Source organism: Apodemus sylvaticus, chromosome 1, assembly GCF_947179515.1.
Source record: "Apodemus sylvaticus chromosome 1, mApoSyl1.1, whole genome shotgun sequence".
NCBI lineage: Eukaryota > Metazoa > Chordata > Mammalia > Rodentia > Muridae > Apodemus > Apodemus sylvaticus.
The window spans coordinates 104,598,795-104,626,789 of NC_067472.1; the positions used below are offsets into that span (position 1 = coordinate 104,598,795).

The 27,995-nt window shown below is 52.7% G+C and overlaps 1 protein-coding gene across 1 annotated transcript; it reads right to left on the reverse strand.

Moving 5' to 3' along the window:
* Positions 1–1,700: 1,700 nt before the first annotated feature.
* Stard10 (StAR related lipid transfer domain containing 10) lies at positions 1,701–27,984 on the reverse strand. Its single transcript, XM_052157195.1, is given in 8 exon segments — positions 1,701–1,901; positions 1,903–2,112; positions 2,319–2,371; positions 3,979–4,096; positions 4,681–4,784; positions 5,309–5,456; positions 27,026–27,345; positions 27,716–27,984. Coding segments are annotated over 7 exon segments (1,023 nt in total). The 5' UTR covers positions 27,233–27,345; positions 27,716–27,984; the 3' UTR covers positions 1,701–1,718.
* Between the last annotated feature and the right edge of the window lie 11 nt (positions 27,985–27,995).

Below are 27,995 nucleotides of genomic sequence, written 5' to 3' on the forward strand. Positions count from 1 at the left end.
CAGGTTTGTGTCGCTTCCTTTACCCTTAGCTAGCTAAGGCTTTGAGGCTCATGTCTACCCTGCCCCAGCTGAGACTCCACGGATCCTTGAATCTCCTTGTCTCCAGAGGAGGCACACACACACACACACACACCATTGGAGGTAGAACAAGCACCTTCTCTTGGAGTTCTTCTGCACCATTCTTAGAGAGTCTCTGCTCCTGTCCGCAGGACCACATCGCCCTGCAGAGGGTGCTGGGGATGTCCCACCAGAGTCCGTGGCTTCTCCCTCCCTCCCCACACAGATGAAATCCCCAGACTTGGCAGGCATTGGTCCTGAGGCCAGGGCTCCCTGCAAACAGCCAAGTCCGAGACCGTAATTTAGCTGGACTTGTATCTCTCTCTCCATAGGAAGTGTGGGTATATTTGGAAGAACAGCTTTCAGCAGCATGGGTCAAGGGGGTTTTGCCCTGAAAGGAGGAAGAATGCCCTTTAGTCAGACAGCCTATTACATGCCTGGCCCGTGATGAGCAATTTGTTCTGTTTAATTTTAAAAACATTGTCACACTTGCTTAAGGGTAAAATTATCACCCTAGGTTATAGGTTAGGAAATGAGAGTCTGAAATTTTCAGGGTGTTCTTAAAGTTACTGACCATTATGGGCAGACCTAGAGCTGGGTGTTCAGGGTGACAGGGTCCTGTCCGTCCAGGTCTCTCTTCACTGAAACTGTTCCTCAGGAAAACACTTGACTGTTAGCCCACTAAGGCTCTCCACTAGCAGGGCTTTCCAGGAGAGATGAACTGGGTCAGATCTTGAGTTCTTCCAGACCCCAAGTTCTTGTGGTGCCAAAACTAACAGAGAAAAGCAGGGCCTAAGACTAACTCTGGGACTCTGGGCATCCCTTGGATGCAGAGGCAGCCCAGGCTTCCCTCTAGATCTCAGAGCAGCCAGGCATGATGTGCCTGCCGGCTGGCACCTGGTCAGAGGATCCCACGATTCCTGTGACCAGCCTAAGGTCACACTAAGTGCAGTGGAAGTGTCTTCACCAGTACCCACCCCTCTCCCTCCTCCAGTACACACCCCTCTCCCTCCTCCAGTACCCACCCCTCTCCCTCCTCCAGTACCCACCCCTCTCCCTCCTCCAGTACACACTCCTCTCCCTCCTCCAGTACCCACCCCTCTCCCTCCTCCAGTACCCACCCCTCTCCCTCCTCCAGTACCCACCCCTCTCCCTCCTCCAGTACACACTCCTCTCCCTCCTCCAGTACCCACCCCTCTCCCTCCTCCAGTACCCACCCCTCTCCCTCCTCCAGTACACACTACCCCACCTCAGTTCTGAGGCCTTCAGCCCTGGTCTCTGACCTATGGGTCCCTCCCCTTCCTTCTGTGATGACAGGAACCAGTCAGAGTATGCCAGACCAACTGTTTAAAACTAGCTTGTCCCACAGTAGAAACCTGACCTCTGGCTAGAGCAGCTCCTCTTAAGAGCCTTGGAAAAAACAAGCAAACCGCCTTTGTGACCAGCAAAATGAATGTGCAAATGGACGGGCAGAAAGGAAGCTCAGGACAGGAGGAGGCCACAAGCCCCATCCTGCATGACACAGGTAGAAAGAAGATGCCTACAAGGACAGAGGCCCAGCGAGCAGTGACAGCATTAAGGAAAATAACTGTAGAGCAGAGCAGCGCGGTGCCCGGCAGACGAGAAGCAGGCACAAAGCTGGCTGGGGCTGTGTGGTTCATTTATTGGGGCCTTGTCCAGCCATGCCTCAGCCACCTGAGCAGGAGCAGTGCCCCCAGAAGGCAGGTGGGGGAAGGGAGGAAGTGCAGAAGGCTCAGTGCCCCAGGGCTCCACCCCAGTCCTGGCTTGGTCCTTGCAGAGAGGTGGTACTCAGGTGAGCGAGGTGTCGTCATCGCTGCCCTCTCCTCCGGCGCCGCCCGCTCGCTCCTCGCGGCTCTCTGTCACAGCGCTCTCGTCGATGTTCTCCAGTGAGTCTGCGTGTTGCACCGACAGCTCTGACAGCGCCAGGCTGGGCAGGGGGCTCTGCTCCGGGTGCAGCCATGGCTTGAAATGTGGCTGGTGTTTCTGCTTCCACTCAGGGTACTTGAGGCAGGCCTTGTACATCTTCTTCATGGCCTGTAGACCATCCGAACAGTATTAGGGGTGCCTGGAGGGCCACACCCCTCCAGAGCCCTCCTGAGGTGCACAGTAGGTCCCCAGGGTCCCAACTACAGTCATTTGTAGACCTGGTCCATCAGCCGTCACCCAGTGTTAACTCTGCCCCTGCCCTACTCAGTGCTACCCACCCCTCCCCCCATGTCCCAGAGCACACAACCACTTACCTTGGGGGCCAGGAACTGAGATGACTTATTCACCACCCACTTGGGTAAAGAGCCTGTGGGGGCAGGGAGAGGCCCTTAGGCACCCAGCCCCACCCACTGCCAGCCCTCCTCCCTCTTCAGATTTTGAGGGGAGGTCACCCCTTTTCATTCCTTCTCAATGAAGTTCTCAAATCCCCCAAGCTCATCTCTGCCCCCACTGTCTCTATGCTGAGCTCCAGCACAGAGAAGGAAACCACAGGATCCTAGGTAACTATAAGTAACCTGTGGATTGACATTCTGATCCACCAAGCTCCAGCCTGTCACCTCCCTCTCCTCACACTAGTAACGCAGGACTGTCTTTGGTGCTCAGCCTGTTTGGGGTCTGTCTCACTGGGCCTCCTCAGACCCCTTAAGCCCAGCACTCCAATGTAGCCTGTCCTGGAATCCATAGGCCAGATCTCCACATGTCTCCCCCCAGGTACCTGCTCTGTGCACACAGAACACTCATGAAGAGCAGGGAACACTGACCTAGGCTACGGGGCACTTCTGTCCATGACAATCCTGTCAATGAGGTTTAACCAGCCTTTAGTTACCAGTTCAGTCACCAACTCAGTCCACATTCTGTGACACCCACCCTGGACCTGCCTGGAGGTCACAACAGGAATCTAGTACGTGGCATCTCAACACAGAGGGCCATGGGCCCTGCAACAGGGAGCAGGCCCTCCCTCTGGGAATTAGGGACAGAGGAAGGCTCACTTCCTGGATCCCGGGAGCCCTGAGTAAGAAGCAGAGGTGCAGGGAGCTAGCTGAAGATATAGGCTGGATGGACACAGAAGTGGGAAGTAGAAGGGTGTGAGGGGCTAGAGACCCCCCCTTCCTCGCCCTGGGCAGGGGTTCCACCTGGACTCAGAGGGCAACAGGGTCACAGTGGCATTTTAAGCAGGCGAGTCAGAGGAAGCAAGTGTTGTTTTTAATCTCCTCTAGTAGCTTGCTTGGACACCAGAAGAATGACAGGCTAGGAGCTTTCAAGGGGGGAAAGGTGATAACGGGGACTGAGTATGTTAGTACAGGCCTGGAATCCCTGCACTCAGGAGACAAAGGCAGGATGATGGTGAGTTCAAGGCCAGCCTGAGCTACAGAGTGAGTCAGAAGAAAGGCAGGGAGGGAGAGAGAGACTAAGTACTGGATTTAAGAGCGGACAAGGAGAAGCCAGAACTAACTAATGGCAAGTTCTAAACAAAGGCAAGCTACTGATCTGAAGGAAGGCTGGGTCTACGGAGGGCAGTGATGAGTTCACAGCTGGGCACAGCAAGTCTCAGGTGTTCAGAAGACATCCTAAGGGAGCCGTCTAGGAGGCGGACCACCTGAGAGATGAGGGCTCAGCTGTCATGGGCATACACTGAAAGAACAGCATGGAAAACTCAGGCCTCTGGGACGCAGCTGACAGAGCCGAGGGGCAAGAGCAGGTCCAGGCTGGGAATGGACCAGGAAGGCAGTTCCAAACTCCCGGGAGGAGCACTGGCTGCCTCGTGGGTCCATTGCTTTCAAACCACTAGCTTTAGATAGAGATCCCCCAGTACCAAAGGGCTCCTAACAGAGGGCCTTCAGATGACCTGCAGATCAAGTTCATTCCCCATACAGGAAAGGAGCCCGTTGACGGGCTGCAGCCCTAAGCCCTCACCTTTGGGGTCCACTTGGGCCAGGTAGGTGATGACGCAGCTCTTGGGCCCTGTGCTCTGGATGAGGTAACCCGTCTGGATGGACACAGCTCGGACCAAGTCTTTCCGAGGTGGGTATTTCTGAGGATGGAAGGCACAGGGAGGTGAGACTTGGGTAGGGACAGAGGGAATGTCTCTATAAGGTACACACACACACAACCATAGCTGTTCACATGTCTTGACAACTGTGCCTAGCCAGACCTAAGGTGGGTAAAGGGAAAGTAATCAGGCCAGGCCAGGCCAGGCCACCCTCGCCCCCTCTTACTGTGCTTTCTCTGTGCCATCAGGAAAGTGCCAGGCTGCGTCAGGGCTTATGAGTGTTTGTGGGCATTGAACCCTTGCCTAGGCTGACTACACCTGCCTGCCCTCTGTGCCCAGGGAGTTCAAGCGAGTCCCACCACAGGATCCTGCCTTCTAGTTCCTGTTAGCCCATTTATAGGCCAGCCTCATCCCAAGGGCTAGTCAACCACATCAGTCTCCCCCACCCACTCACCGCAGAGATAGCCCACACTACCCTTTCCTTGACAGTCCCCTTAGGGAAGTCATTACCCTCAATGTGCAGGAAGGAAATCGGCCCCCATGCTTGCCTGAAGTCACCGGACAGCCACAGCCCAGCCCTGCTCATCACCCTTCTGCGCACCCAGGGGGAGGGCAGGCCAACTCACAGGGTGCTTCACTGAGTAGTTCATAATGATGTAATCAGCGCCCATGGGGAGCCAGGAGCGGAGGGTGATGACATCACGGTTCTTCAGGGGCTTGGGACACCTCCCTGTAGAGGGCAAGGAACAATTCAGCCTGGCTGCTAGTTCATCTTCCTATCAGGGATGGTGTGACAGAGGCCGGAAATACTTGGATCCAATTAACTGCCAGCCCTCCCCACCCCAACAGGTACCCCCAACCCTGCCAGAAATACACCGTGAAACCAGGAAGCACGGAAGAACCCCTGTCCCCACTGTCTCTGCCCACACTGCCCCCCAGGGCCTCACACAGCCTTTGCTCTGACTTGTCTGTATATGTGAATACATTTGAAAGACAGTACTGTGATTGCATGTGCTTGAAAATGTGTCCCTGTGGGATGTGGCATGTGGCGTACAACTGTGCGTTCATGTGTTTGTGTGTGCTGTCGTTGAGTGCGTGTCTGTGAGAGCATGTGAGTATGCCCAAGGAGAGCACGGCTTTCCATCTCACGAGCAGCCCACACAGGAGTGACCAAGGGAGGGAGAGTCAGAGGAGACTTGGTAGGAGGTGGGGTGGGAGCTGAGGGGGTAGGAGTTGAGTTCTGTGCCTGCTCACAAGAGTAGTATCCTACGTCAGCGTTGACGGTCAAGCGGGCGATGTCGAAAGTCTCAATGACATTACTGTCCCACTTCTTTCTGTATTCTATGTCGTGCAGGACATCGTAGAGCGTCTCAGCTGGCACGTCACAGCATTCCATCCGGCACTGCAGACAGACACGGGTTGTCAGGGCCACAGGCATGGGGGTGGGGGGTGGGGGTCAGGGAGAGGAGACAGAGGAACAGGGGCCACTCCTATCACGAGCCTGGCTCAGCTCCCCAGAAACCTCTTATACCAAGGGATCCCAGCCCCCCAGCTCAGCCCTGTGTCCTCTTCAGGAGTCCTCTTCAGGCAAACCAGTCAGGCTCCTGCACTGTGTCTGTGCCCTCCCTATCCCCTGGGAGCAGCTTGTGGACAGACCCAGTTAATTCAGCAAAGAGCTTGAGATAGGTACACATTATGGAAAATCAAATGCGCAAATACACCTTACCACCCAGCCACATTTGTGTGTGGAGGGGGGGGGTGATTTAACTGCTTTGTAACACCAGCACTTGAGAGGCTGGGGCAGGAAAAGCACCCCAAGTTCAAGGGCCAGCCTGGGCTAGATAGTGAGTTGGTAGGAGACTATTTTTAGACATCTTCCTATTATTCAGCTGTACCATCAAAGAGCTTCCTATCTAGGGGAGGCGACAGCAGAGTTGGGCGTCTTGCTTTATTCAGCCTTTCAAACAAGTATTGCAGGTAACAAAGCCAAGGAAGGAATTGAGGTTCAAAGCAGTTAAGCACCCAGCCAAGGTCACCTGGCTGGTTAAGTAGCAGGGCTGTGACTTAATCCAGCTCACATGTCTGGGAGTAAAGACAGAACCAGATCTCTCAAGACCCGTATCCCAAAGGTGAGGTTCAATGCCCTTATTCTAGTCTGCTCCGAGCCCAACCCCCACAGCAAAGTCTAACGGTTTTGTTCCTGTATAGTCTATAATACTCTCCCAGAACTGACATTCGTCCAACACAGGAAGCCCACACACGGGTTGTGGGCTTATTCTCTACCCATGAGAAAGTGAGTGCACTCAGCTACAAGAGAGGAAGCACTGCGCCCCCCTTCTCCGAGGACAGGCCCCGGCACAATGAAAGCACACGATAAGGGGCTCCTGGCTGGGGATGCAAAATACAGAAAACATACTATGCCCTACCCGCTTCAGATTCAGAAAATACAGAGCACAGACGAACAGGCCTCAGGACCCCAGGAGAGCAGGGCCAGGCCCTAAACAACTACAGCCTCGGCTATGCAGAGTTGCTGCACTTTCTCAAATAGGTGTCATAATGTAGGGACTGGGCGCCACCATTTGGTTTTTCCTTGTTATTGTTGGTTTGGTTTGTTTGTTTAGAGATAGGGTTTCTCTGTGTAGCCTTGTAGACCAGGCTGAACTAGAACTCAGAGATCTGCACACCTCTACCCACTAAATGCTTGGATTACAGGCATGGGCTTTTTATGAGCATTGGTGTTCTGCCTGGATGTGTGTCTGTGCAGGAGTTTAAGTCCCCTGGAACGGGAGGAACAGACTTTTGTAAGCTGCCACGTGCTGGTGCTGGGTATTGAACTCTGTTCTTCTGAAAAGAGAAGCTGGTACTTTTAACTCCTGAGCCATCTCTCCAGGACTGAGTACCACCCTCTGTAAAGTGTGACTCTGGCATAAATAAGACACTCCTACTCCTACTCCTCCCTCTCCCCCTCCTCCTCCCCCTCCCCCTCCTCCTCCTCCTCCTCCTCCTTTTAACCAGAGATTTGATCTAGGGCTTCATGCATGCAAGACAAATGTTCTATGACTGAGCTAAATCCTGGGCCTCTTTTTGCTTCTTGCATTTGAGATGGGATCGCATTAAGTTGGCCAGGTTGCATTTGAGAACTTCCTGCCTCAGCTCTTAAGTGCCTCAGATGACAGGCCTGCGCCATCAGGTCCTGCTTACAAGAGACATTTTTAGGGACAACTAGAGAAACATGAGGGTGATCTGAGTCTTAGATGCACTGAAACTGTATGTACACAAATGGTAGAAATTTCTGCCCTCTCCCACCCCACCCCCCCAAAGTACGTGACAAAGAGCTGTGAGGAAAATCTCTGCTCAGAAAAAGCTCAGACTGCACGAATCTCAGGTGACAACAGCTGTCTCTCTGCCAGAAGTGCGATGACTGTTTCGTTTGTATTCCTGAGTTCCCGCAACACCTGCAGCACTGCTTCAGCAACAATCTCCCCTCCCACCTTTGGTTTTCTGAGACAGGATTTCTATGTGTGGCCCTGGCTTTCCTAGAACTCACTCTGTAGACTAGGCTGGCCTCAAACTCAGAGATCTTCCAGCATCTGCCTCCCAAGCGCTGGGATTACAGGTGTGTGCCACCATGCCCAGATTTTAACACAATTTTTAAAGTACGAAGGTACCCCAGGTCACAACTACATTTTGAGGGATAAGTCCTAGTTTAGAAGGAAGAGTTCCAGCTGTCAGCCAGGAGAGGGGCTGGATCTGCCCGGCTGAGGACACCAGATCAGACCTTCAGCCTCTTCCCCACCTTCAGCCTCTGAATAAAATGACTGAAACACACAGGCACATGCACACACACGCACCTGCACACAAACACACATGCATGCGCAAGTAAATACATGTGCAGCATTAATAACTTTAATTTTAAACAGGGTTTTATCGTTCAGGCAAGAGGAGGACGAAGCTCCCTGGCAGAGCCAATGCTTGGAATGGCCAAAGCTGTGGGTTCTACCAGCATCAAAGAAATTCAAGAACTCAGGAATGAACTCCAACCTACACCCATAAAACGTGCCTTTGAGGAAGTCTCCCTCAGCCTCATCTGTTTTTCTAGTCCATGGAAGTGCGTGACTGGATCCCACCAGCAGCCTCCTGGATCTAACTGGCAGCCCCCAGTTGCAGCCCTGCCCTGGGTCAAAGGCGGCAGAGGTGAGCATGAAGCCAGGCTTACCCTCCCAGACAAGGACGGTCACCGAACACGCCTGGGAGGGCTCAGAGCAGCCTGGCTCCTCCTCAGGGGCCAGTGTGGAGCAGGCTTCCTGGAGATGCTCCGTCTAGGAGGGAGATGCTCCGTCTAGGAGGGAGATGCTTGCCAAGTCCAGGGGCAGAGAGTGCAGTGAAGACCAAGGCCCAGAGCCAGACAAGAGCACAGCCTGCTGGCTCCTCAGCTGGCCCACCTGGCTTAGGTTTCTGTGCCGTGGCGCACAGAGCCTAACACTCAAAAGCTCCCTGCTTCCAAATATGCTGGGCCAATGGATGATTCAGGTCTGGGTCACAGAAAGAATAGGATGAGCCTGGAACATCTTACTGAGCTGGAAAGGAAGTACTCAACGCTTCCTTGGGGGAGATACCACGTAAGTGCTGTCCATAATCTTTCCACTGCATTCTATTAGGGAATGCACTATTGTAACTTGACCTAGTAACATACATGAACCAACAGCTTTCTCTACTGTGAAGTTATTCCTCCCACTCTGTGTGTTTGGAACCGGGGACCTTTTGAGTATTAGGCTATGCACACCACACCCCAGAAATTTAGCCAGGTGGACGCGCTCAGCAACTCAGTACACCACGCTATTACCTGGCTTTGGGCCTTGGTCCTGACTGCACTCGCTGCCCCTGTACATGTGTGTGCATGCATGTGCATATGTGTAGCAGCCAGAAGTTGACATGGAATGTCTTACTTGATAACTCTCCACCTTGTTTAATGAGGCAGGATTTATCAGTGAACCACGAGCTCAGCAGTCTAGCTAGTCCAACTAGCCAGCTTTGTCCCAGGAATCCCCTAGCTCTGCGGCTGCAGGAGGGCTGCCACACCTGTCCAGCATTTACACAGGTGATGGTGACAATGCCAAGGCCTTTACACCTGCATTTCAAGTGATTTGCTTACTAAGCCATCGTCCAGGTTCTTATTTTCCCTTGTAATTAATAAGTGTTTGATAGGCAGTGCCTTGAAACTGTGTGCATAATTCATTACTGATCATTCATTGCATATATTTTTGCCAGAACTCTCTCTCTCCCTCCCTCCCCCCTCCCTCCTTCTCTCTCTCTGTCTCTCTGTCTCTCTCTGTCTCTCTGTCTCTGTCTCTGTCTCTCTGTCTCTCTGTCTCTGTCTCTGTCTCTCTCTCTCTGCAGTTCTGCAACCTTATTTGGCACTTGGCAGGTTAGTTCTCACTCAGATTGACTGTCTATAGAGTTTTGAATGTGACAACAGACTCGGTAACTTACCAATGTGTAGAGCTTGTCTGGTGAATCCTCACCTCATTACATTTTCTGAACAAACATATTCAAATGTAATACGCAACATTCCTTATTCCCTTGGCCCAGATGGCTTTATTGAACCTGGTGTCAATACTTATATCTGGAGTCCCCTCTCCTTCAAGGCAAATTTCTGGGTTTCTTTAAGTGCCCGAGGGGCACGCTCCTTGAAGTCCACTCCATGGATGTGCTTATGAATGTTGATGGTTTATTCTCAGGTGACCACCATGTTGATGACTGAAAGGTTCCTTCTGACCACCATTCTTTGCAGGAGCCATTCTGCCAGGCCCAAATTGGAAAGGCTACTTTGTTTTCTTATTGGGTTCAGTATAATCTGTTATCACTGTTTTGTTCATTACTCAATGTAATGAGCTTGTCTTAGATGTAGCTCATGGTAGAGTGACGCTGGTCCTAGTTTTCCAGGAATTGTGGTCTCTCAGAACTGGCTACTTTCAGTCGTAAAACTTTGAGAGGCCTGGGAAATCCTGAGAGGTTAGTCAGTCTTCAGGCTGGCTCTCATGTCTACTGGTCAAGGTCATTCGTTGAGTACTTCCCAGACCTGAATCATCCATTGGCCCAGCATATTTGGAAGCAGGGAGCTTTTGAGTGTTAGGCTCTGTGCGCCACGGCACAGAAACCTAAGCCAGGTGGGCAAGCTAAGGAGCCAGCAGGCTGTGCTCTTGTCTGGCTCTGGGCCTTGGTCTTCACTGCACTCTCTGCCCCTGGACTTGGCAAGCATCTCCCTCCTAGACGGAGCATCTCCAGGAAGCCTGCTCCACACCGGCCCCTGAGAAGCCAGGCTGCTCTGAGTCCTTCACCAAACCTTCCCAGTAGTAGCTGGGATTCTCACTTTCCCAGCAGAGGCCTGTCCCAGCTGTCAGCCAGGAGAGGGGCAGATGGATCTGCCCGGCTGAGGACACCAGATCAGACCTTCAGCTTCTTCCCCACCTTCAGCCTCTGAATAAAGACTGGAACACACAGGCACACGCACATACATGCACCTGCACACAAACACACATGCATGTGCAAGTAAATACATGTGCAGCATTAATAACTTTAATTTTAAAAAGGGTTTTATCGTTCAGGCAAGAGGAGGACGGAGCTCCCTGGCAAAGCCAATGCTTGGCATGGCCAAAGCTGTGGGTTCTACCAGCATCAAAGAAATTCAAGAACTCAGGAATGAACTCCAACCTACACCCATAAAACGTGCCTTTGAGGAAGTCGTTTCCCTCAGCCTCATTTGCTTTTCTAGTCCATGGAAGTGCGTGACTGGATCCCACCAGCAGCCCCCTGGATCTAACTGGCAGCCCCCAGTCACAGCCCTGCCCTGGGTCAAAGGTGGCAGAGGTGAACATGAAGCCAGGCTTACCCTCCCAGACAAGCCGGTGTGGAGCAGGCTTCCTGGAGATGCTCCGTCTAGGAGGGAGATGTTTGCCAAGTCCAGGGGCAGAGAGTGCTAGGAGCTCTGCTGGTCTATAAAACTTTCCAAGTCTGGATATAGTGTGTGTGATACAGGGTGTATGACAGCTGTCATGTCACAAGTGAGTCTTAGAGGGACTACGCAGAACTGTCTCCAAATCTTGATGTGGGGATAGATCCCTATGACTGTGTGAGGCTACCCAGAACTCCCAAGCATAGGCTCAAGTCACCACCCCACACCCACAGAGGCACAGCAGAAGGAACTGGATAGGCAAGGAGGGCTGCCAGGGAACGCTCGGGAACACTCTGCGGCAGGCATTTCTACTGTGTAACTCGGCTATTACCACACAAGCCTTGGGTTCCTCACATAAAAAAACCATGACACTAATAACATCTACCTCCTAGATATTGTGACTGGATGAGATAATGTATGAGATATGCCCAGAATATTGTGAACACTCAAAATGGGGCTGTTCTTACCTGCAGGCTTCCATAGCACAAGGCCATATCTGTCTTATTGGCTGCTTAATGGTTACCTTCTTTGCAAGACCATCTGCTCGGATATTTCATGTTGAGAAGTTAGGAGATCTTTCTTTACCTTTTTCTGGGCTAAGTTTTTCTAGTAAGAGAACACATCACCCTCAAAACCTCCCAATGCACGATGCTGAAGCATGCCCAGAGAGGCATAATGATGGACCCAGGCCACATAGTCCCAGAGCAGAGACGCAGAGTCCACGGCCTCCTGACTCCAAAGCATTAGGATTGTTGCCCAACTAAAATAATGCTGACAACCAAAGCATGCTGTCTAAGGACCATGCAGTGTTGTGCTTATGACCATCTGGAGGGTGGCTGGTCAGAGAAGAGGAGCTAACAGATTATCTATCTGACTTGCTTGACCACACCTCCCCAAGTTCAAAGACAGGGCCATGCTTGTCTGAAACCCAGCGCTGGGGCTCTGGCTCTCTGAGAAGCCTCAGGCTAACATGGTGCCCTGCCAGGGCCCTGAGGCTCTCAGTTTCCCTAGCAACTCTGCATTGTTGTGCATGCGACAGAACTCTCCTTTCCTATACCTTGGCTATGCGGTCTCAGCTTGAGCAAAGAAAGGAGTTTTAAGTCCCAGCATCTGTACCTGTCAAAGGAGGTTCCCTGGAGGGTGCTATGAGGATTAAAGGAGGCTTGCACAGAAAGCCTTCAAATTCGTGCCATGCTAGCTTCAGCCCCAGGCTCCTCCCTGAGCTCTCTGGCCATGCCCAAGGAGTAGCGTTCTGCTAACCTCCAAAGGGCAAGGTATATAAAGACAAGAGAGGCTGAGCGGACAAATAGGTGGACACTTGTTATAGGAACACCTGCATAGATCAACCCAGTCACCTTTCATAACCTACAGCCAGGACCAGCCCTAAGTGGGCGGGACCAGGAGCAGGGGATCTGAGAGGCACAAGCCCCACAGCAGGCCCTGGGCCCTCTCTCTGCTCTGGCTCTCCCTCTGTTTTGTTGTTTCCACAGGGAACCAGGCCCAGGGCATCTGAGGGAGGACCCACTTCTCATCATGGGATTCTGGGGTCCCCAGAACAGAAACTCCTAAGACCGTTCTCCAGTGACTGTCAAGAGGGAAGAGGAAAGACACCTGCCAGTCCTTCCATGAGGAGTAGCAAGGTAGCTACACCAAGGTCCCAAAGGCCTCCCAGGACATCCCCTCGCTGGCTCCTCTCCTAACGAGTCTGCTGTCTTGTCCCTAAATTCTTCAGGCTGTGCTGTGCCCCAGACCTCCTTGTCTGCTCTTCTCCAGGCAATCGTCCTGGCTCTGTTAGGCATTGCATTCTTCTGCCTGAAGTTCTGAGGCCCCTGATCACAGCAGCCCCTGACATATTCCAAGTGCTCAGTGAAGACCTGAGTGTAGGGCCCATAGCCAGGCTGTCCCTGTGCAGGCTTCTCTAACTCAGAATGCTGGTGAGTGGCTGGGAACTAATGCATGGGGTTCCAGATCAAGTCAGACACCTGCACAGCTGGGAAAGACAGTTGGGTCCTTGTAAAATTTTTTGCCTTAAGGAAAATTTCTTTGACAAAGGAGTAGAGGGGTTGGAGTGGATCAGAAATACCAAGAGACAGGTCCAGGGAAGATCTGGAATTTGTTTTTAAAATCTTTAGCATTTCTGGTAGTCAAAAAAAGTAAATAAGTAGTTAGTCAGGATAGTGGGCCTACAATCTCAGCTCCTTAGGAGGCTGAAGAAGGGAAGAGTGTCTTTAGAAAACTAGCCTGGCAAACCTTATGAGACCTCTGCCTCAAAAAAATAATAATCTGGCCAGGTGTGAAAAAAATAATAATCTGGCCAGGTGTGGCTTTAATTCCAGCACTCAGAAGACAGAGGCAAGCGAATCTCTGAGTTCAAGGGCAGCCTGGTCTACAGAGTGAGTTCTAGGACATCCAGGACTACACAGAGAAACCCTGTCTCTAAAACCAATCATCATCGTCATCATAATCATCTGAAAAATATTGAAGAACCTATTTATACTCATAAACTAACATATGAATACACCCGCTAATCTATGAACTACCCACTCTTTATAAGGATGTGGTAACAGTGTTCTAGGTATCGCTTAGTGATATAGAGAGAGCAAAGCCTTGGACAGGGCCTCAGCAGCGCCCCCCCCCCAAGGAAAAGAATGATATGCAGTGGCAGTAACAACTAGCTGGACCATTCTAGAAAATAATTGTCAAACCAGACGTGGTTGGCACAGCCATGAGATCTGAACTACTTGAGAGGCTAGGGCAGGAAGAATGCAAGTACAAATCAAGCCTGGACAGCTTAATGAGACCCTGTCTCAAAAGAGGAAAGGCTCAGGGACAGGGCTGGGGAGAAGGCTCAGCCAGTAACGTGGCTTCTGTGCAAGCATAAGGATCCGGGTTCAGATCACCAGCACCCAAGTCAAAGCCAGGCACTGCAGCAGCCATCTGTAACCCCAGCACTGCATGGTGAAAACGGGTGGATCCTGGGGGCTCACTGGCCACACCGCAGCTGAAACAGCAAGCGCAGGCGCAGGAGGCCGTGTATCAAAAACTAAGACTGGAAAGCAAAAGAAGAAGATATTAGATACCCACCTCTGGCTCTATATTTGCACACTCACAGGTGAGTGAATAGGCCCATACACACACACACATACACACCCCAAAACTCAGAAGGCTCAGTTGGTAAAATATTTGATTTTCAGGAATCAGGACCTGGTTTGATCCTCAAAACTGATATTAAGTGGGGTGGGAGTGGAGATGGCTCAGCAGTTAAGAGTACTTGCTCTTGCCGGGCGGTGGTGGCACACGCCTGTAATTCCAGCACTCTGGGAGGCAGAAGTAGGTGGATTTCTGAGTTCGAGGCCAGCCTGGTCTACAGAGTGAGTTCCACGACAGCCAGGGCTACTCAGAGAAACCCTGTGTTGGAAAAACCAAATCCAAAAAAACCAAAAACCAAAAAAACAAACAAACAAACAAACAAAAGAGTACTTGCTCTTCCAGAAGACCCAAGTTCAATTCCTATCACCCACAGGGAGCTCACAGCTGTCTATGACCCCAGTCATAGGAGATCTGATGCCTCTTCTGCCTTACACGGGCACATGTGTACAGACACACACGCAGGCAAAACACCAACACACATAAAATTTAATAATAATTTTTTAAAAGGTAGTAACCCAAACTGCTAATCCCAGCACTTCACAAATTAGAGAAAAGCAGGCCACTGGTGCTCATGGGCCAGCCTAGTGTACTTGTCAAGTTCCAAGCCATGAGAGACACTAGAACAAAAACAACAGAAGCAGAAGAAGATGCAGAAGTTGCAGAAGAAGCAGAAGCAGCAGCAGGAGGAGGAGGAAGAAAGGAAGGAAGGAAAGAAGGAAGGAAGGAAGGAAGGAAGGAAGGAAGGAAGGAAGGAAGAAAGAAAGAAAGAAAGAAAGAAAGAAAGAAAGAAAGAAAGAAAGAAAGAAAGAAAGAAAGAAAGAAAGAAAAGCAGTAGCAAGATAGATGGTACATGAGGTGTGCTCTGGCCTCTGTAGATATACATGTGCAACACATACACACACACACACACACACACACACACACGCATGTGCACTCACAAAGAACTGAAACAGTGTGTTTGCCTAGCCTGCACGAAGGGCCTGAGTTCAATCTCCAGTACTCAGAAAAAAAACTAAGCTCAGGAAAAAATAAAATAAGAAACGTTCTGTTACAATATTCATGAGTGTATTATTGAATTTGTAATTAGAAAATTATATTGGAGAACGGCCTAAGCAAGGCCAGTTCCGTTCAGAATGACACATCACCCTGAGGACTGCACAGCCATCAAGGGCTGTGTTGTCCACCCCGCCCCACCCCCAGGACGGGGGCAGCCTCCCAGCTCTCTGTAAGCCTCAGAGCCAGAGTAGGCCTGGTGGAAAGCAGCTGTCAGAACTGCTCATGAATTAATAACTCTGGTGATGTGAGCAACATCTACCGATGCAAATTTAAATGAACAAAACAGCACACAAACTGTGCTTGGTGCCGACTCCGCACTGATCGCCTGCACCTTGGAAAAAGCTGGAAGGAGTGCTGGGGATGGTCCCTGTGGGAAACCAGGGTTTGGTTTGGTTTTTTATAAAAACAAAAACAAAACAAAACAAAACAAAACAGAGAGAGAGAGGGAGGGGGGGGAAGAGACAGTCTCCTGTAGACCAGGCAGGCCTCGGACTTGCTACATAGCCAAAGACCATCTCAAATTTCTCCGCTCCCACCCCGACCCCCACCCCCATCTGCACCTCCCCAGTGCAGAGATCATAGCCTTACACCACTCCACCCAGTTTATTCAGTTCTGAGAACCAAACCCAGGCTTCCTGTGTGTGCCTGCCAGGCACGCACTCTGCCGAGCACCAGCTAGGTGACACACCAGCCCCTCATCCTCTCCATGCACACCCTACCCCACAAGGTTTCTGCTGTTTACCCAGGCTGGCCTCAAACTCTTGAGTTTAAGTGGTTCTTCTGCCTCAGCATAACTAGTTATTGAAACTTTGGGCATGTGCTAGATTTTAATTTTTGGATTCTTCTTACTATTGCTATACTATTTATGAAATATATTTTTAAAAAACCCACTGTTTCATCTGTCCTGGAACTCACTCTTTAGACCAGGCTGGCCTCAAACTCAGAAATCCACCTGCCTCTGCCTCCCAAGTGCTGGGATTAAAGGCATGCGCCATCACTGCCGGCTAAAAGGCAGTGTGACTTTTTTTTTTTCAAAGCTGAGGGCTGAACCCAGGGCCTTGCACTTCCTAGGTAAGTGCTCAACCACTGAGCTAAATCCCCAACCCCCATAGGAAACTAATGCAGGAGAATAAGGTAGTTTGATGTCAGCCTGGCTACACTAAGACCCGCGAAGAAAACACATTTTGGTATCTTAATTAGAAGTTCTGTCCAGGCCAGGCAGTGGTGGCACATGCCTTTAATCCCAGCACTTGGGAGGCAGAGGCAGGCAGATTTCTGAGTTCGAGGCCAGCCTGATCTACAGACATCCAGGGCTACTCAGAGAAACCCTGTCTAGGAAAAACCAAAAAAGAAGTTCTGTCTAGGTCAGGTGATAGTGATGCACACATTTAATCCCAGCATAGGAAGCAGAGGCAGGCAGATTTCTGAGTTTGAGGCTAGCCTGGTCTACAGAGCAAGTTCCAGCACAGCCAGGGCAATGCAGAGAAACCTGTCTCAAGAAAGAGACGGGAGGGGAGGAAGAGGAAGAGTTGTTGTTATTGAAGTTGAATGGTTCTATCCAGGCTGAGGCCTGACACTGTGGCTGACACACGTTATTGGAAATGCTCAGCAGTATCTGGCTTTTATGTCACTGATCGCCAAAGAGACTGTGCTCGAAGTAGGAACCAGAGGGTCTTAGGCCACTCACTCTTGTGCCAGGGCAGGAAGCAGGCGATGGTGACCCTGCAGGGTCAGGGCAGAGACAGAAGGAAGAGGAACTACAGGCAAAGATGAACCAAATCCTAAAGGAAAGCCAGATGGGCAGGTGGCACCCGGGTGAAAGGCCCTTGGCAGAGACGGGAACCAGACCGACTGGCTTCGGGAAGAAGGCACTCGCAGCTGCATGAGGTAACCTGAGTCACCCAGAGTGAACAAGGGTAAGGCAGGAAACGGAGCTGTCCCTTGGGTACTCAACCTGCTCATTCATTCATCCATTCAGCAACCGTTAATGGAGTGCCTGCTGCGCCAGGTTCTGTGCTAGCCCAGCGGCTTAACAGTTTTGCCCACGCTGTGGGAAGTCAGCGTCCCTTAGTGAATGGGAAAATGGTACGGAAGAACCTGTCTAGAGCCAGCGTAACCGAAGGCTACCTCCTAAGCCTGGTCCCTAAGAATCAGGCTCTATCTGTGAGAGAACCAGGGAATACTAGGGAGCTAGCACTTAGCCAGATGAGGGCTGTCCGTGCTAGAGGCTGGAACTTATAGGGCACGTGTGAAATGCAGAAGGGCCCTTGGGGCTACATTTGTTTGAGGTGGGCCTACTGGAGGGGTACAGAGAACACATATCTGTGGGCCTAATACAAAATCTCCGTCCCCCAATTCCAGCTCAGTAGTCACAGCTGGAAATTGGCCATTGGTCCCCATAGCCTTCTCCTCTGAAGGGGAGGGGTCTGGCAGCAACCACCTGCAGCTCAGCTCTCCTCAGGCATTTCCAAGACTGCTGGAGGAGAGGTGTCCTGCCCTGTCTTCGGTATACAGAGCTTCCAGCGAGGACCCACCCAGGCCCTTCCCTGCCGCTCGCTCTGCATCCAGGGCTCGGTGACTCATGCCTGCTCTGCCTGGTGCCCTCCCGCCCACTGGTCTCCTGCAGCTTCCCTGGACACCCCACCCCCACCCTCAGCTTCAGCCGCAGAGCCAGCTCTGAGCAGAGATGAAGGGAAGGCTACAGAAGCTGACCTCCTGGTCTGTCCTTCTGCCTTCCAGCTCTCACCCCGAGGGCAGGCAGAGACAGATGGAGGAGGGGGAGCTGGGAAAGAGAGGTGTAATGGGGAGGTAGAAGAAAATGAGGTAGAGCGGGGCGGGGGGAGGGGGGAGGACCAGTGATTGGACACTGAGATATACAGACAAATGCTCCCCTGGTATCAGTGACCATCGTGGATGATGATCCCTAAAGACCTAGCAAGCACTGGACTTCTGCCTCAGTAATCTCCTGGGCATCAAGCTCTAGACAGCCCCCAGGCCACTGGTGAAGGAGCTTAAAAAAAGAGCATTGGGGGTTAAGGGAGTGTGGCACGGCGGTGTGGGGGAAGGGGGTGCCCAGGCAGGCCCATGTCCAGGCACTTCTTCCCCCTGAGGGACCACACACACACAGGCATGGTATAGAATAGAGTTTATTCAGTGTAGGGGATGGGAGTTAGTAGTAGAGAAAGGCAGAGAGAGAGAGAGAGAAAGAGAGAGAGAGAGTAGAGAAGTGGAGTGGAGGCCGGCCATGACCGCGTGGAGGCGGGGAGAGCCCAAGGGGCAGAGAGGTGAGAGTATGTGGGAGAGCGGAGAGCAAAGAGGGAGAGAGGAGGGGCAAGTAGCCCCTCTTATAGAGGGCCAGATCTATGGGGTGGGGCATACCTGGCTATTGCCAGGTAGGTGTGGGGTGGAGCTTAGACAGAATACCAACAACTGGGTTCCCCACGACCAACACAAACTTGTAAGCTGTTCCAGTGCCTGCTTCCCTTCAGTGCCTTTGAACCCAGGCTTGGCTCTCAACCAATTCCTTCCTGCCCCCCCCCCCCTTTCCTTAGCCCTGCTGCACCACAGCCTTCCTTCTGGGCAAGCCCTCCCTGCCCCCCCCCCATCCCTGCTTGGCCTCTGTAGCCATCCATATCCCTTTAAGCCTCCAGGTTCCCAGCCAATCGGTTCCCTGACCAGGGAGTTTTCTGGAGCTGACAACAGCACTGCCAAGCTTGAAAGCCTCTCCCTTTCCTGGCTTCAGGATAAAATCCACTGTCCTGCCGCCCTTCTTCCTGAGCCCCAGTGCATGTGCATCTGTGCATCTAGGCGCTCACAGACCTCCAGCATCTGGCTAGGTCCAGGCCCGGCCCCCTGTGGAAGCCCTGGCTCACACCCTGCTCCCATCTGCATCACAAGTCTGTCCCAGCACTCCTGCGAAGGCTTTCCCAGTTTCTCCACCAGGCTTGGAGTCTCTGGAGGGGAGGGCCCAGGTCTGATCTGTCTCCATATCCACTATACAATAGCTGGCAGAGTCGGTAGACAGCAGAAGAGGAGGCTTGCTAAATGAATGCACAACCGAGACAAGGGGAAAAGAGAGAGAAAGAAAGAAAAGGGCCAAGCAGAGCCATCGGGGACACAGGCAGTTACCAGGCAGGGAGAAGAGAAGGTTGGAAAGGGGCTATCCTGAGACCCAGAGAGAAGCCAGAGGCAGCCAGATGCTTCAGAAGCAGCAGGAACGGGAAGCCGAGGTAGAGGCAGAGCCGCACAGGGGGCAGGAGCTGCCAGGAGACAGCTGAGCAGACATAATTGGATCAGAGACAACTCTGCTCCCGCAGTGAGGGGGTGTGACTCACACACAGAGTAATGCCAGACACAGAAACACAGAGACTCACACTTGGCACACACATGCATTCAGTGTGGAATGACCCAAACGTCTCAGATGCCTGCTTGGGGTTGGGGACCTCGTACCTGCTTGTGAGGGGCTCACAGTCGGCCCATCCGAAGGCCGTACTGCACACAGCCACGCACAGTCCAGTTCCACACACAGAAGCCCACACGCAGTCTCCTCCACCCCCATCAAATTACCCTGAGCTCAGAACAGAGCCTCCCTCTGGTATCTTCTTCAGCTGTTTGCTTCTGTTTTGCTTGGCCCCCTGACAGGATATGAGCCTCATAACAACAGCGTCTGATAAGTGTGATTTGGTGCCAAATTCCTGCAGAACGCGATGCTTGGCATACAATATGCACTCCTTAAATGTATGGACTCTGTGCTTACATGTATGTCTGCATGAATGAATGCATGCTGGAGACACACAGGGGAGACAGATCTCCCCCAGCTTCCAGGCCTCTCTATCCAAATCCTATCACCCCTCACCCATTCCCAGGTTCCAGGACATCTAGAAAGGTCCAAAGGCAGAAAGTGGGGACCAGGAAATAATGAGGGGACCTTCGGGAGCCAGCACTAATAAGCACTGTGACAAACCCAGTAAGGTTAAATGGCCCAGGTGCCACAAGTCGATCAGAGCAGGTGTCACCCCCTACTTCCCACCTGTGCAGACACTGTACACCTGCCCCAGGACAGAAAGATTCTAGAGATGCAGCATATGCCTTCTGGAACCTTCTGGGAGCCCAGGCTGGAAGGCAGAAAGGCAGAGGTACGCCAGAGAGGGCCAGTGAGATGGTTCAGCACCACTACCAAGACTAAGGCTCAATCTCTGGGGCCTGCGTGGTGGGAGGGGAAAACCTTCCACCAACTGTCAAGTTGCCCTCTGACCTCCACACTCCTGCCATGGCATATGCACATGCATGCATATGTGTACATGCACATAAAACATATAATACATACACACACACACACACTCACACACACAGCTTCAGAAAACAGCGCCAGCTGAGCTGCCCTGAAACACGGGCCACAAGCTCCACTTAATGGCAAGTGACAAGGGTGTGGGTTTGGCACGGGACTCTCCAATCCCATGTTTTTGAGTTTCTTTAGGGACCTACAGCATCCACACCAACACAAGCATGCTAGAAAGGGGACATATAGAGCACTGAGAGGGCTGGGAACACTGTCAACCTGACACCTACTCAGAGCTGTGTCCCTCCTCCGGTGGACAGAGGATGACCCTCGGCCCAGGTAAGGGGTCTGGGTTGTGCCTGGGTTCTACCCCATCTGTGCTTGTTGGCAACCTGGCACCCAGGCCTCTGGGAACGCTCTAGAGAGGCCCAGTGTATGTCCCAGACCTGCACAGAGCGCCACGTCTCCAGGGTCATGGTACCCAGGGCTCTGGCTCCAGGTGGTCCAGCCAGGCACAGAGGCACAAGGGAAGAAAGAGGACCCAGCTGTCTCCAGGACTGCTCTTTTCTCTCATCTCCTGAAACTTTAAACACTCTCGGCTGGAAACTGAGCTGAGGCTCGTTAAAGTTTAAAAGCTGGAGCCTGGGGAACTGGGCGTGGAGGGCACTAAGTCAGCCTAGGAACTGTGGACTCCCCTACCCCCAACAGGGACATAGCCTGGAAGCACCCCACCCACTGCCAGGACAGGGGCCCCAGGGAGCTGTGCATCCCACCATCTTCTACCTCCGCACAGTTCATTCGCACCGTTACCCATCCCTTTTCATCCCTCTGGGCGGAGCCCAAGCCGCACTAGCCTCAGCCTCGACTCTAGTACAGACTCAGCACCACTGCCCAGGCAGGTGCAGCCTCTCCCAACAGCAAAACCCTGGCACCATAAGTCCCCAAGTTCCAGCAAGCCAACCGCCTGGCCTAGCTCCCTTTCTACTCCCTATTCTCAACCAGAGCGTCTTTTCTGAGGCCCTGTCCTGTCTCCTCCATCGTAACCTCCTCTTTGTACTTGTGCAGAATGCTCTGGATGCTGACCAACTCCTACTCTCTCTCCCCTCCATTTCAAAGCCACCACCTAAGGGAGGCATCATACTCTAGGACTGGCTGGCTCAGTGGCCACTCTGGGTTCATCTGGGAACCCTTCAATTCCTGGCTGCCCCCTACTTCCAGCATGAGTGCAGATAGAGAGGCTAGCCAGTGATGTTCACTGAATGAGTAACTGAAGTAGCACAACACAGGCAAACTGATACTTCTGTGCACGTGGAACAGAGGAGGAAGCGGACGCACGCGGCCTGCTCAGGGCCACATGGCTAAGAATCTTGTGTTCTTTCTTGTAGAGATTCAACTCTAACAGGCACCTCAAGCCATAAAAGCTTCCTCAACACCTCCAGCCACTGGTAACTGTCCGCCCCTCCCCCCCCTTTAGTGCACCTTCCCCATAGCACACACCCTGGGAACTCCTCTAGAACTCTATTCCCCAGGACATCTCTGGATGCCTCTTCTTCTAGGACTTCTGTGTCAGGTCAAGGCTAGAGCCAAGGCAGGAATCCTCAGAACCATCCCTGGATTCAGAGTACTCACCTAGGGCCTTTCTTGCTGGCATAGACCACCCAGGCCTGAGTTGACCATCCTTACCTATGCCCTGCAGTACACTCACATTACCGTCCCGGGCCTAAGGTTTAGGATTGATTCTACAAACCACCTGCCCAGCAACTCCCTATAGAGAAGGACTCACTGACCGTGGAGAAGCAAAGGCCAAACCAGGAGCTGAACTCCACGAGTTCCTAAAACAATATCACCTCTCACCCTTGCCACCACAGACAAGAAAACAAACCCAGAGAGGTGAAGTGACCCTTCAGATCACACAGTGAGGACTGGACTTTTACCCAATTGGGTTCCCTCCAAGATATCCTCTCACAATGACACAGCACAGAGAGACCCAAAGACAGAGGATGAATCTCCATGAGGTTCTGGAGACAGAATGGCTCACAGGTGAGAGAAGGCGGTTTTGATTGGGCCAGGGGGAGGCAAGAACCTGAGCTCTGATCCAGCCTCAGCCACTTCTAACTGTTTGGTCTTGTACAAGTGGACCCCTGCTCTGAGCCTCCATTTTCCACATCTACTCCATTGGACTGAAGAGTCCTACCTCTCAGGACGACGGAGTGGTCCTGGTCCCATATACCCTTGTCTTTCCCAGGATGGCTTTGAGTCCCAGACTCTAAAGGTAAGGAAGGTCCTCAGAGATCCCTAAGTGACCCATATGTCACAGGAGAACATGATGCTCATGAGATGGGTATTAAGATCAGGACACTGGCTTGAGAGACTGTACCCTAAGTGCCTGTGGCATGGGACCGGCAGACAGTGAGCCTGAGCCAGGAGGCGATATTTAGAGCTTTCGCCAAAGGACAGGGAAGGACCACAGGACCAGAAATCAGGACACAAGTCCCTTGTAACCACTTTCCTATGGCAAGAGGCTCTCAAGAATTCTCACAGATGTTCTAACTCCAAGCCCCTAGAGATACTAACACCAGCCTGCTCTTGTCAGAGGTCCTGGTTCCTTCTTGGGTCACCCCTGCTGCTGTGTGTGTTCACAATGTGCTGTGGGCCTAGATGCACCTAGAATTGCCAGTAAAGTTCTGAAAGCATCAGAAAGAACCCGGGAGCCCTCCTCTGCCTGCCAGAGAGAGGGGCATACAATAAGCACCAGAAGACTTGCGCACAGGTCACCCAGAGCATGCTTGCCAGGGCCGCCCTGTTTTCTCTCCCATGTGTCCTGGTCTAGCCACTGAGGTCCTTTAAATCAGAAAGGTCCAATGGGGGCCGGAGAGATGGCTTAGCGGGTAAAAGCACTGACTGCTCTTCCGAAGGTCCTGAGTTCAATTCCCAGGAACCACATGGTGGCTCACAACCATCCCTAATGAGATTGGACTCCCTCTTCTGGAGTGTCTGAAGATAGCTACAGTGTACTTACATATAATAAATAAATACTACTCAGCAATTAAAAACAATGAATTCATGAAATTCTTAGGCAAATGGTTGGAACTGGAAAATATCATCCTAAGTGAGGTAACCCATTCACAAAAGAACACACATGGAATGCAGTCACTGATAAGTGAATATTAGCCCAGAAGCTCTGAATACCCAAGACACAATTCACACATCAAATCATTCCCAAGAAGGAAGGAAGGAGAGGGCTCTGGTCCTGGAAAGACTTGATGCAGCAATGTAGGGGATTACCAGAACAGAGAAGTGGCAGGGGGGTGATTGGGGAATGGGCGGAGGGAAGAGGGCTTATGGGATTTATGGGGAGGAGGGAACCGGGAAAGGGGAAATCATTTGGAATGTAAACAAAGAATATAGAAAATAAAAAAAAAATTCTTCTAAGCAAGAAAAAAATACATACTTATCAACAACAACAACAACAAAGAAAAGAAAAGAAAAAAGAAAGAAAGAAAGGTCCAATGGCAGGTGACCAGCCAGCCCAGAGAGTGGAAAGGATATGCCTCAGTCACACAAAGCAAAAAGGTAACAGGTCTACATGCTTCCCTGGTTGAATGACTGAAAAATAGTTCCTATTTCTTCAAGCCTGGGCTTTGGGAAACCTAGGTTTGGGTTCTAAGCAGTCCCCTGGCCTGCTCTGGGGTCCATACTCAACATCTGCCTCCCTCGGGTACAGGGTCTAGACTTGCAGGAGGAATGGTCTGCCTCCTGTCCACTAACCAGGAGCCCAGGGCAGGCCTGAAGATGGAGCAGGCCAGGAGGGAGGGAAAGAATAGGGGTGCCTCCATCAGCCCCTTTTATTTGTCCGAGCTGTCTGCTGGGCCCAGAGCCATGGTGGCTCCCAGGGACCTTTGGACACAGATAGGGAGAACAGGATGAAATCAATCAAAAAATAAAAAGGCATGCTCCCACCCCCGCCACCCCCACCACACACACACACACACACACACACACACACACAGCACAGGACATGCCCTGGTGCAGGAGAAAGGGGAAGAAAGAGGAAGAGAGAAAACAGAATTTCAACAAACAATCGAGGTTAGGTCCCAGTTTCCTGCAATAACCCAATGATCCCTGCGACTCTGGTTTCTACCTGATGTATGACCTTGGCAAGAGTCACTCACCTCTCTGGGCCTCAGCTTTGTCATCCATCAAACAAGAGTATGATGATGGGAACATAATGTCCTTCAGTTCTTCAAAGCGTTATTGATGGGGTTAAAGGCTAGCGTTGCCCAAGGATGCAGATTCATCCGCGAGGCCAGCAACTCTGGAGCAGGCTGACCTGGGCTGCACTCCTGCCTCAGTGGTAGGCTGAGCTTTCTTTTGGCCTGTTTCTTTCTTAGTAACACAGAGATAAACTGAAGACTCCCCTGGAATGGCCTGAGGCTAAATCAGATAACCAAGAGAAAATGCTTGGCTGGGAGCAGGGTGCTTATCAGAAACAGGCTAACTGTGGCAACTGAAGTCCTGGAATCTGGGGACGGGAAGCTCAGAGACCTCAGCTCATCTCCCAGAGTTCCAACTGCTGTGCTGAGAGGACCAGGCATGGAGCCTGGCACTGGTGATACCTATAACTAAGGTGCCAGTTTCTTCCCTGGGCCTTGGTCTGCTTACCGCCTCCCCTACTGCGGGAAATGGGGCTAAGACAATGGAGAAAAATTAGAGACAAGATTAGACTTGGAGACTAAGCCAAGAGGGCTCTAAGTGCTCTCTCTCTCTCTCTCTCTCTCTCTCTCTCCCCTCCCCCCCTTAGCCACATGCATAGCCCTGGTATTCTCTGGTCCTTAGTATCCTAGCCTGCATCCTGTTGTAGGAGAAGGGGCTCACAAATAGGTTGTATAAAGGGGCTGTCTAATACCTTAGCCTCTCTGTTCAGTATGTAAAGCACTGGAACCCGTGTGTTGGAGAAAACATATGTCTTGCCCAGAAGCCCTTTAACACCATAGGTTCTTCAAATATTCCCTTCCCATGTCTGATCTAGGCACAGGGGTCTGTTTGACGCAGCCTGGTCTCTAGACCTGCCAACTCCAACTCCAGTCCTGGGCAAGGCTGGGTTTATTCATTAACCAAGCCAGATGGAGGAGGCAGCTCCGCCCTATTGACAAAGGGTGGGAGTACCCACCCCCCCCACACCCTCCACACACACACAAGAGCCAGTCCTGTGGGGAAGCCAACTTCCCAGCCCCTGCACACTGCTGGCTTTCAGCCTTTCTCAGTCCACCACCTTTCTCTCTGTTCCCTAGTCCATCTTTCCTCAGCATCACTCCCCTAGTGGACACTGTGGGGAGGACCCCGAGTGCAATTAGCAACATGCTGACACTACCAGCCGCCCTTCCCGCCCTGCTCCTCGGGCTCAGACCTAGGCTAGGCCTTGAAGAAGCTTCAGCCCAGGGCCTTTAAGCCCAGGAAAAGACTGAGCAGAGAGATAGACACGGAAACCTAGAGAGAGTCAGCTGGGGCATACAGAGACAGTCACAGAGGGCAAAGGGACAGCAGGAAGAGCAAGCCAATTGTGTGGGGACAGGTGGATAAAGCTATACATGATTAGGGCAAGGCATAAAAAGCACAGGGCCAGAGGGGATAGGTTAGCACCTCAGGCTCTGGTAGAAGGCCCTAGGCAGACGGGACCCTGTGAAGACAGCCGGGTGCCCTGGCCCCCAAGAACAGGAATGCATCTGATAGGAGAGCTGCAGAAGGGTGCAAGGGAGTGGCCTTTCAAGCGCGCTCTAAGGGGAAGTTCAACCCTGCAATGTGGCACTCACAACAAAACCACACGTGTGACAAGCAGCCTCTGAGGCCCCTAGACCGGGATCTCTGCCCATCAGACCCCAAGCTGCCCTGCATGACAGAGAGAAGAGAATCATGGGGCAGGGAGGAGGAGAAGCGACAGTGAGAGACTGATTAGCTGCCTTCTGAGCTGGTTTCCCTTGACCCCAAGACCCTCCCACTCCCCTAGTTCACCCCCCCCCAAGTGAGGCTCAGGGCAAGAGAGCCATCAGGAGCTGCCAGCCACAGTCCTAAAGGCCTGCTGCAGACTTGGAGCCTGCCGGAGCCACTGGGCAGGGACAGAGAGGAAAGGAACCAGGAGGAAGGAATCTCATCCTCCGCACCCAAGAGTGCAGAAAGTAGACCAGAAGACCCGTCTCGAGCTAGAGAACCCCGGGTGACGGAGGAAGTGGGCCATTTACCTACCTAGTGAGTCAAACTAGGGGTCCAAGCAGAAGCTACTCTGCAAGACCTCTGAGAGACACTTCCCGTAAGTGTGCCTGGCTATCACCCATCTCCCGAACACACAGGCATGCCCAGGTTAGCGCTCTGTAAGTCAGGTAAGTCACATGGCCCATGTGTGTAGTGGGGGTCCATATTAGGAGACTCTGAGCCCACATGCACCCCTCTATGGGCCCCTGGCCTGAGTCTGGACCAGGAGACTCCTGTGAGAGATAGTTCGGGAGGAGTGGAGGCTGCAGGTACCACAGGGCAACCCTACCTTGATCTTGTGCAGAGTTCGATCCATCTCCACAGCCTGCACCCACACAGACACGCCGGCCTTGCTGTAGGTCAGGTTCCAGCCCACCTCAGCCTCACACTCTGACCGGAAACTGCGGAAGTCCTGGTCATCGGGCACCTGGACACTTTCACGACCCAAAGCGGGCCGAGACCCTTGGGGTTCTGTTGAGGCAGCTGGCTTTTCCATAGGGAGCGTGGGGAGGCCCGGGGCCCTGGTCCTAGTCCGACTCTCCTGGGTCCTCCGCGGAGGCTCAGACAACGTCGACGCGGCTGCAGATGCTGACGCCACCTTCCTGGGACCTGCAAGACCGGTTTGGGGACCAGTGTCAGTGCGCTGGGGGCGCGGGTGGGGCTAGCCGGGGTCCCGGACCAGCGAACAGCTTGAAAAGGGCAGGTACTGGCTCTGGGCGGTTGTGCACCGGCACAGGACAGTCACTCGGGCCACCCTCCCACAAGGAGCGACCTCATACTTCCCTGGAGCGGCAGTAGGGTTGCTGCGTAGCGGGTGCAGGAGCCCGCGGGAGCCGGGCGGGACTCTGGGGGATCGCAGGTGCGGGTCTGGCACGGAGTCCCTTGCGTGGTGCTGGCCGGACTCGCACAACTAACAAGCATAACTAGCAAGCTGCGCGGGGCCGTGGTGGGGGCGGGGCATGGGGGGGCCGAGGCTCACCTGTTCTGGCTTCTCTGTCGGGGCCCGCCGGGGCCGGGGTGCGAGCTCTTCCGCCGCCGCCGCTGCCTCCGCTGCCCGGGCGACCGGGGGCCGCGCGGGGGCCCTGGGGGGAGGAGCAGTGGGTCCCGCCGCCGGCCCCGCCCCGCTCCGCGCCCCCCGCCCCGCGCGCCCCCTCCGCCCTCTTCCCTCCCGCTAGGCTCGGGGCTCCGGGGCTCCGCTCGCCTCGCTCGGTATTTTCCAGGCTGCGGAGGTAAGAGCTGCGGGAGCCCCGAGCCCCGCC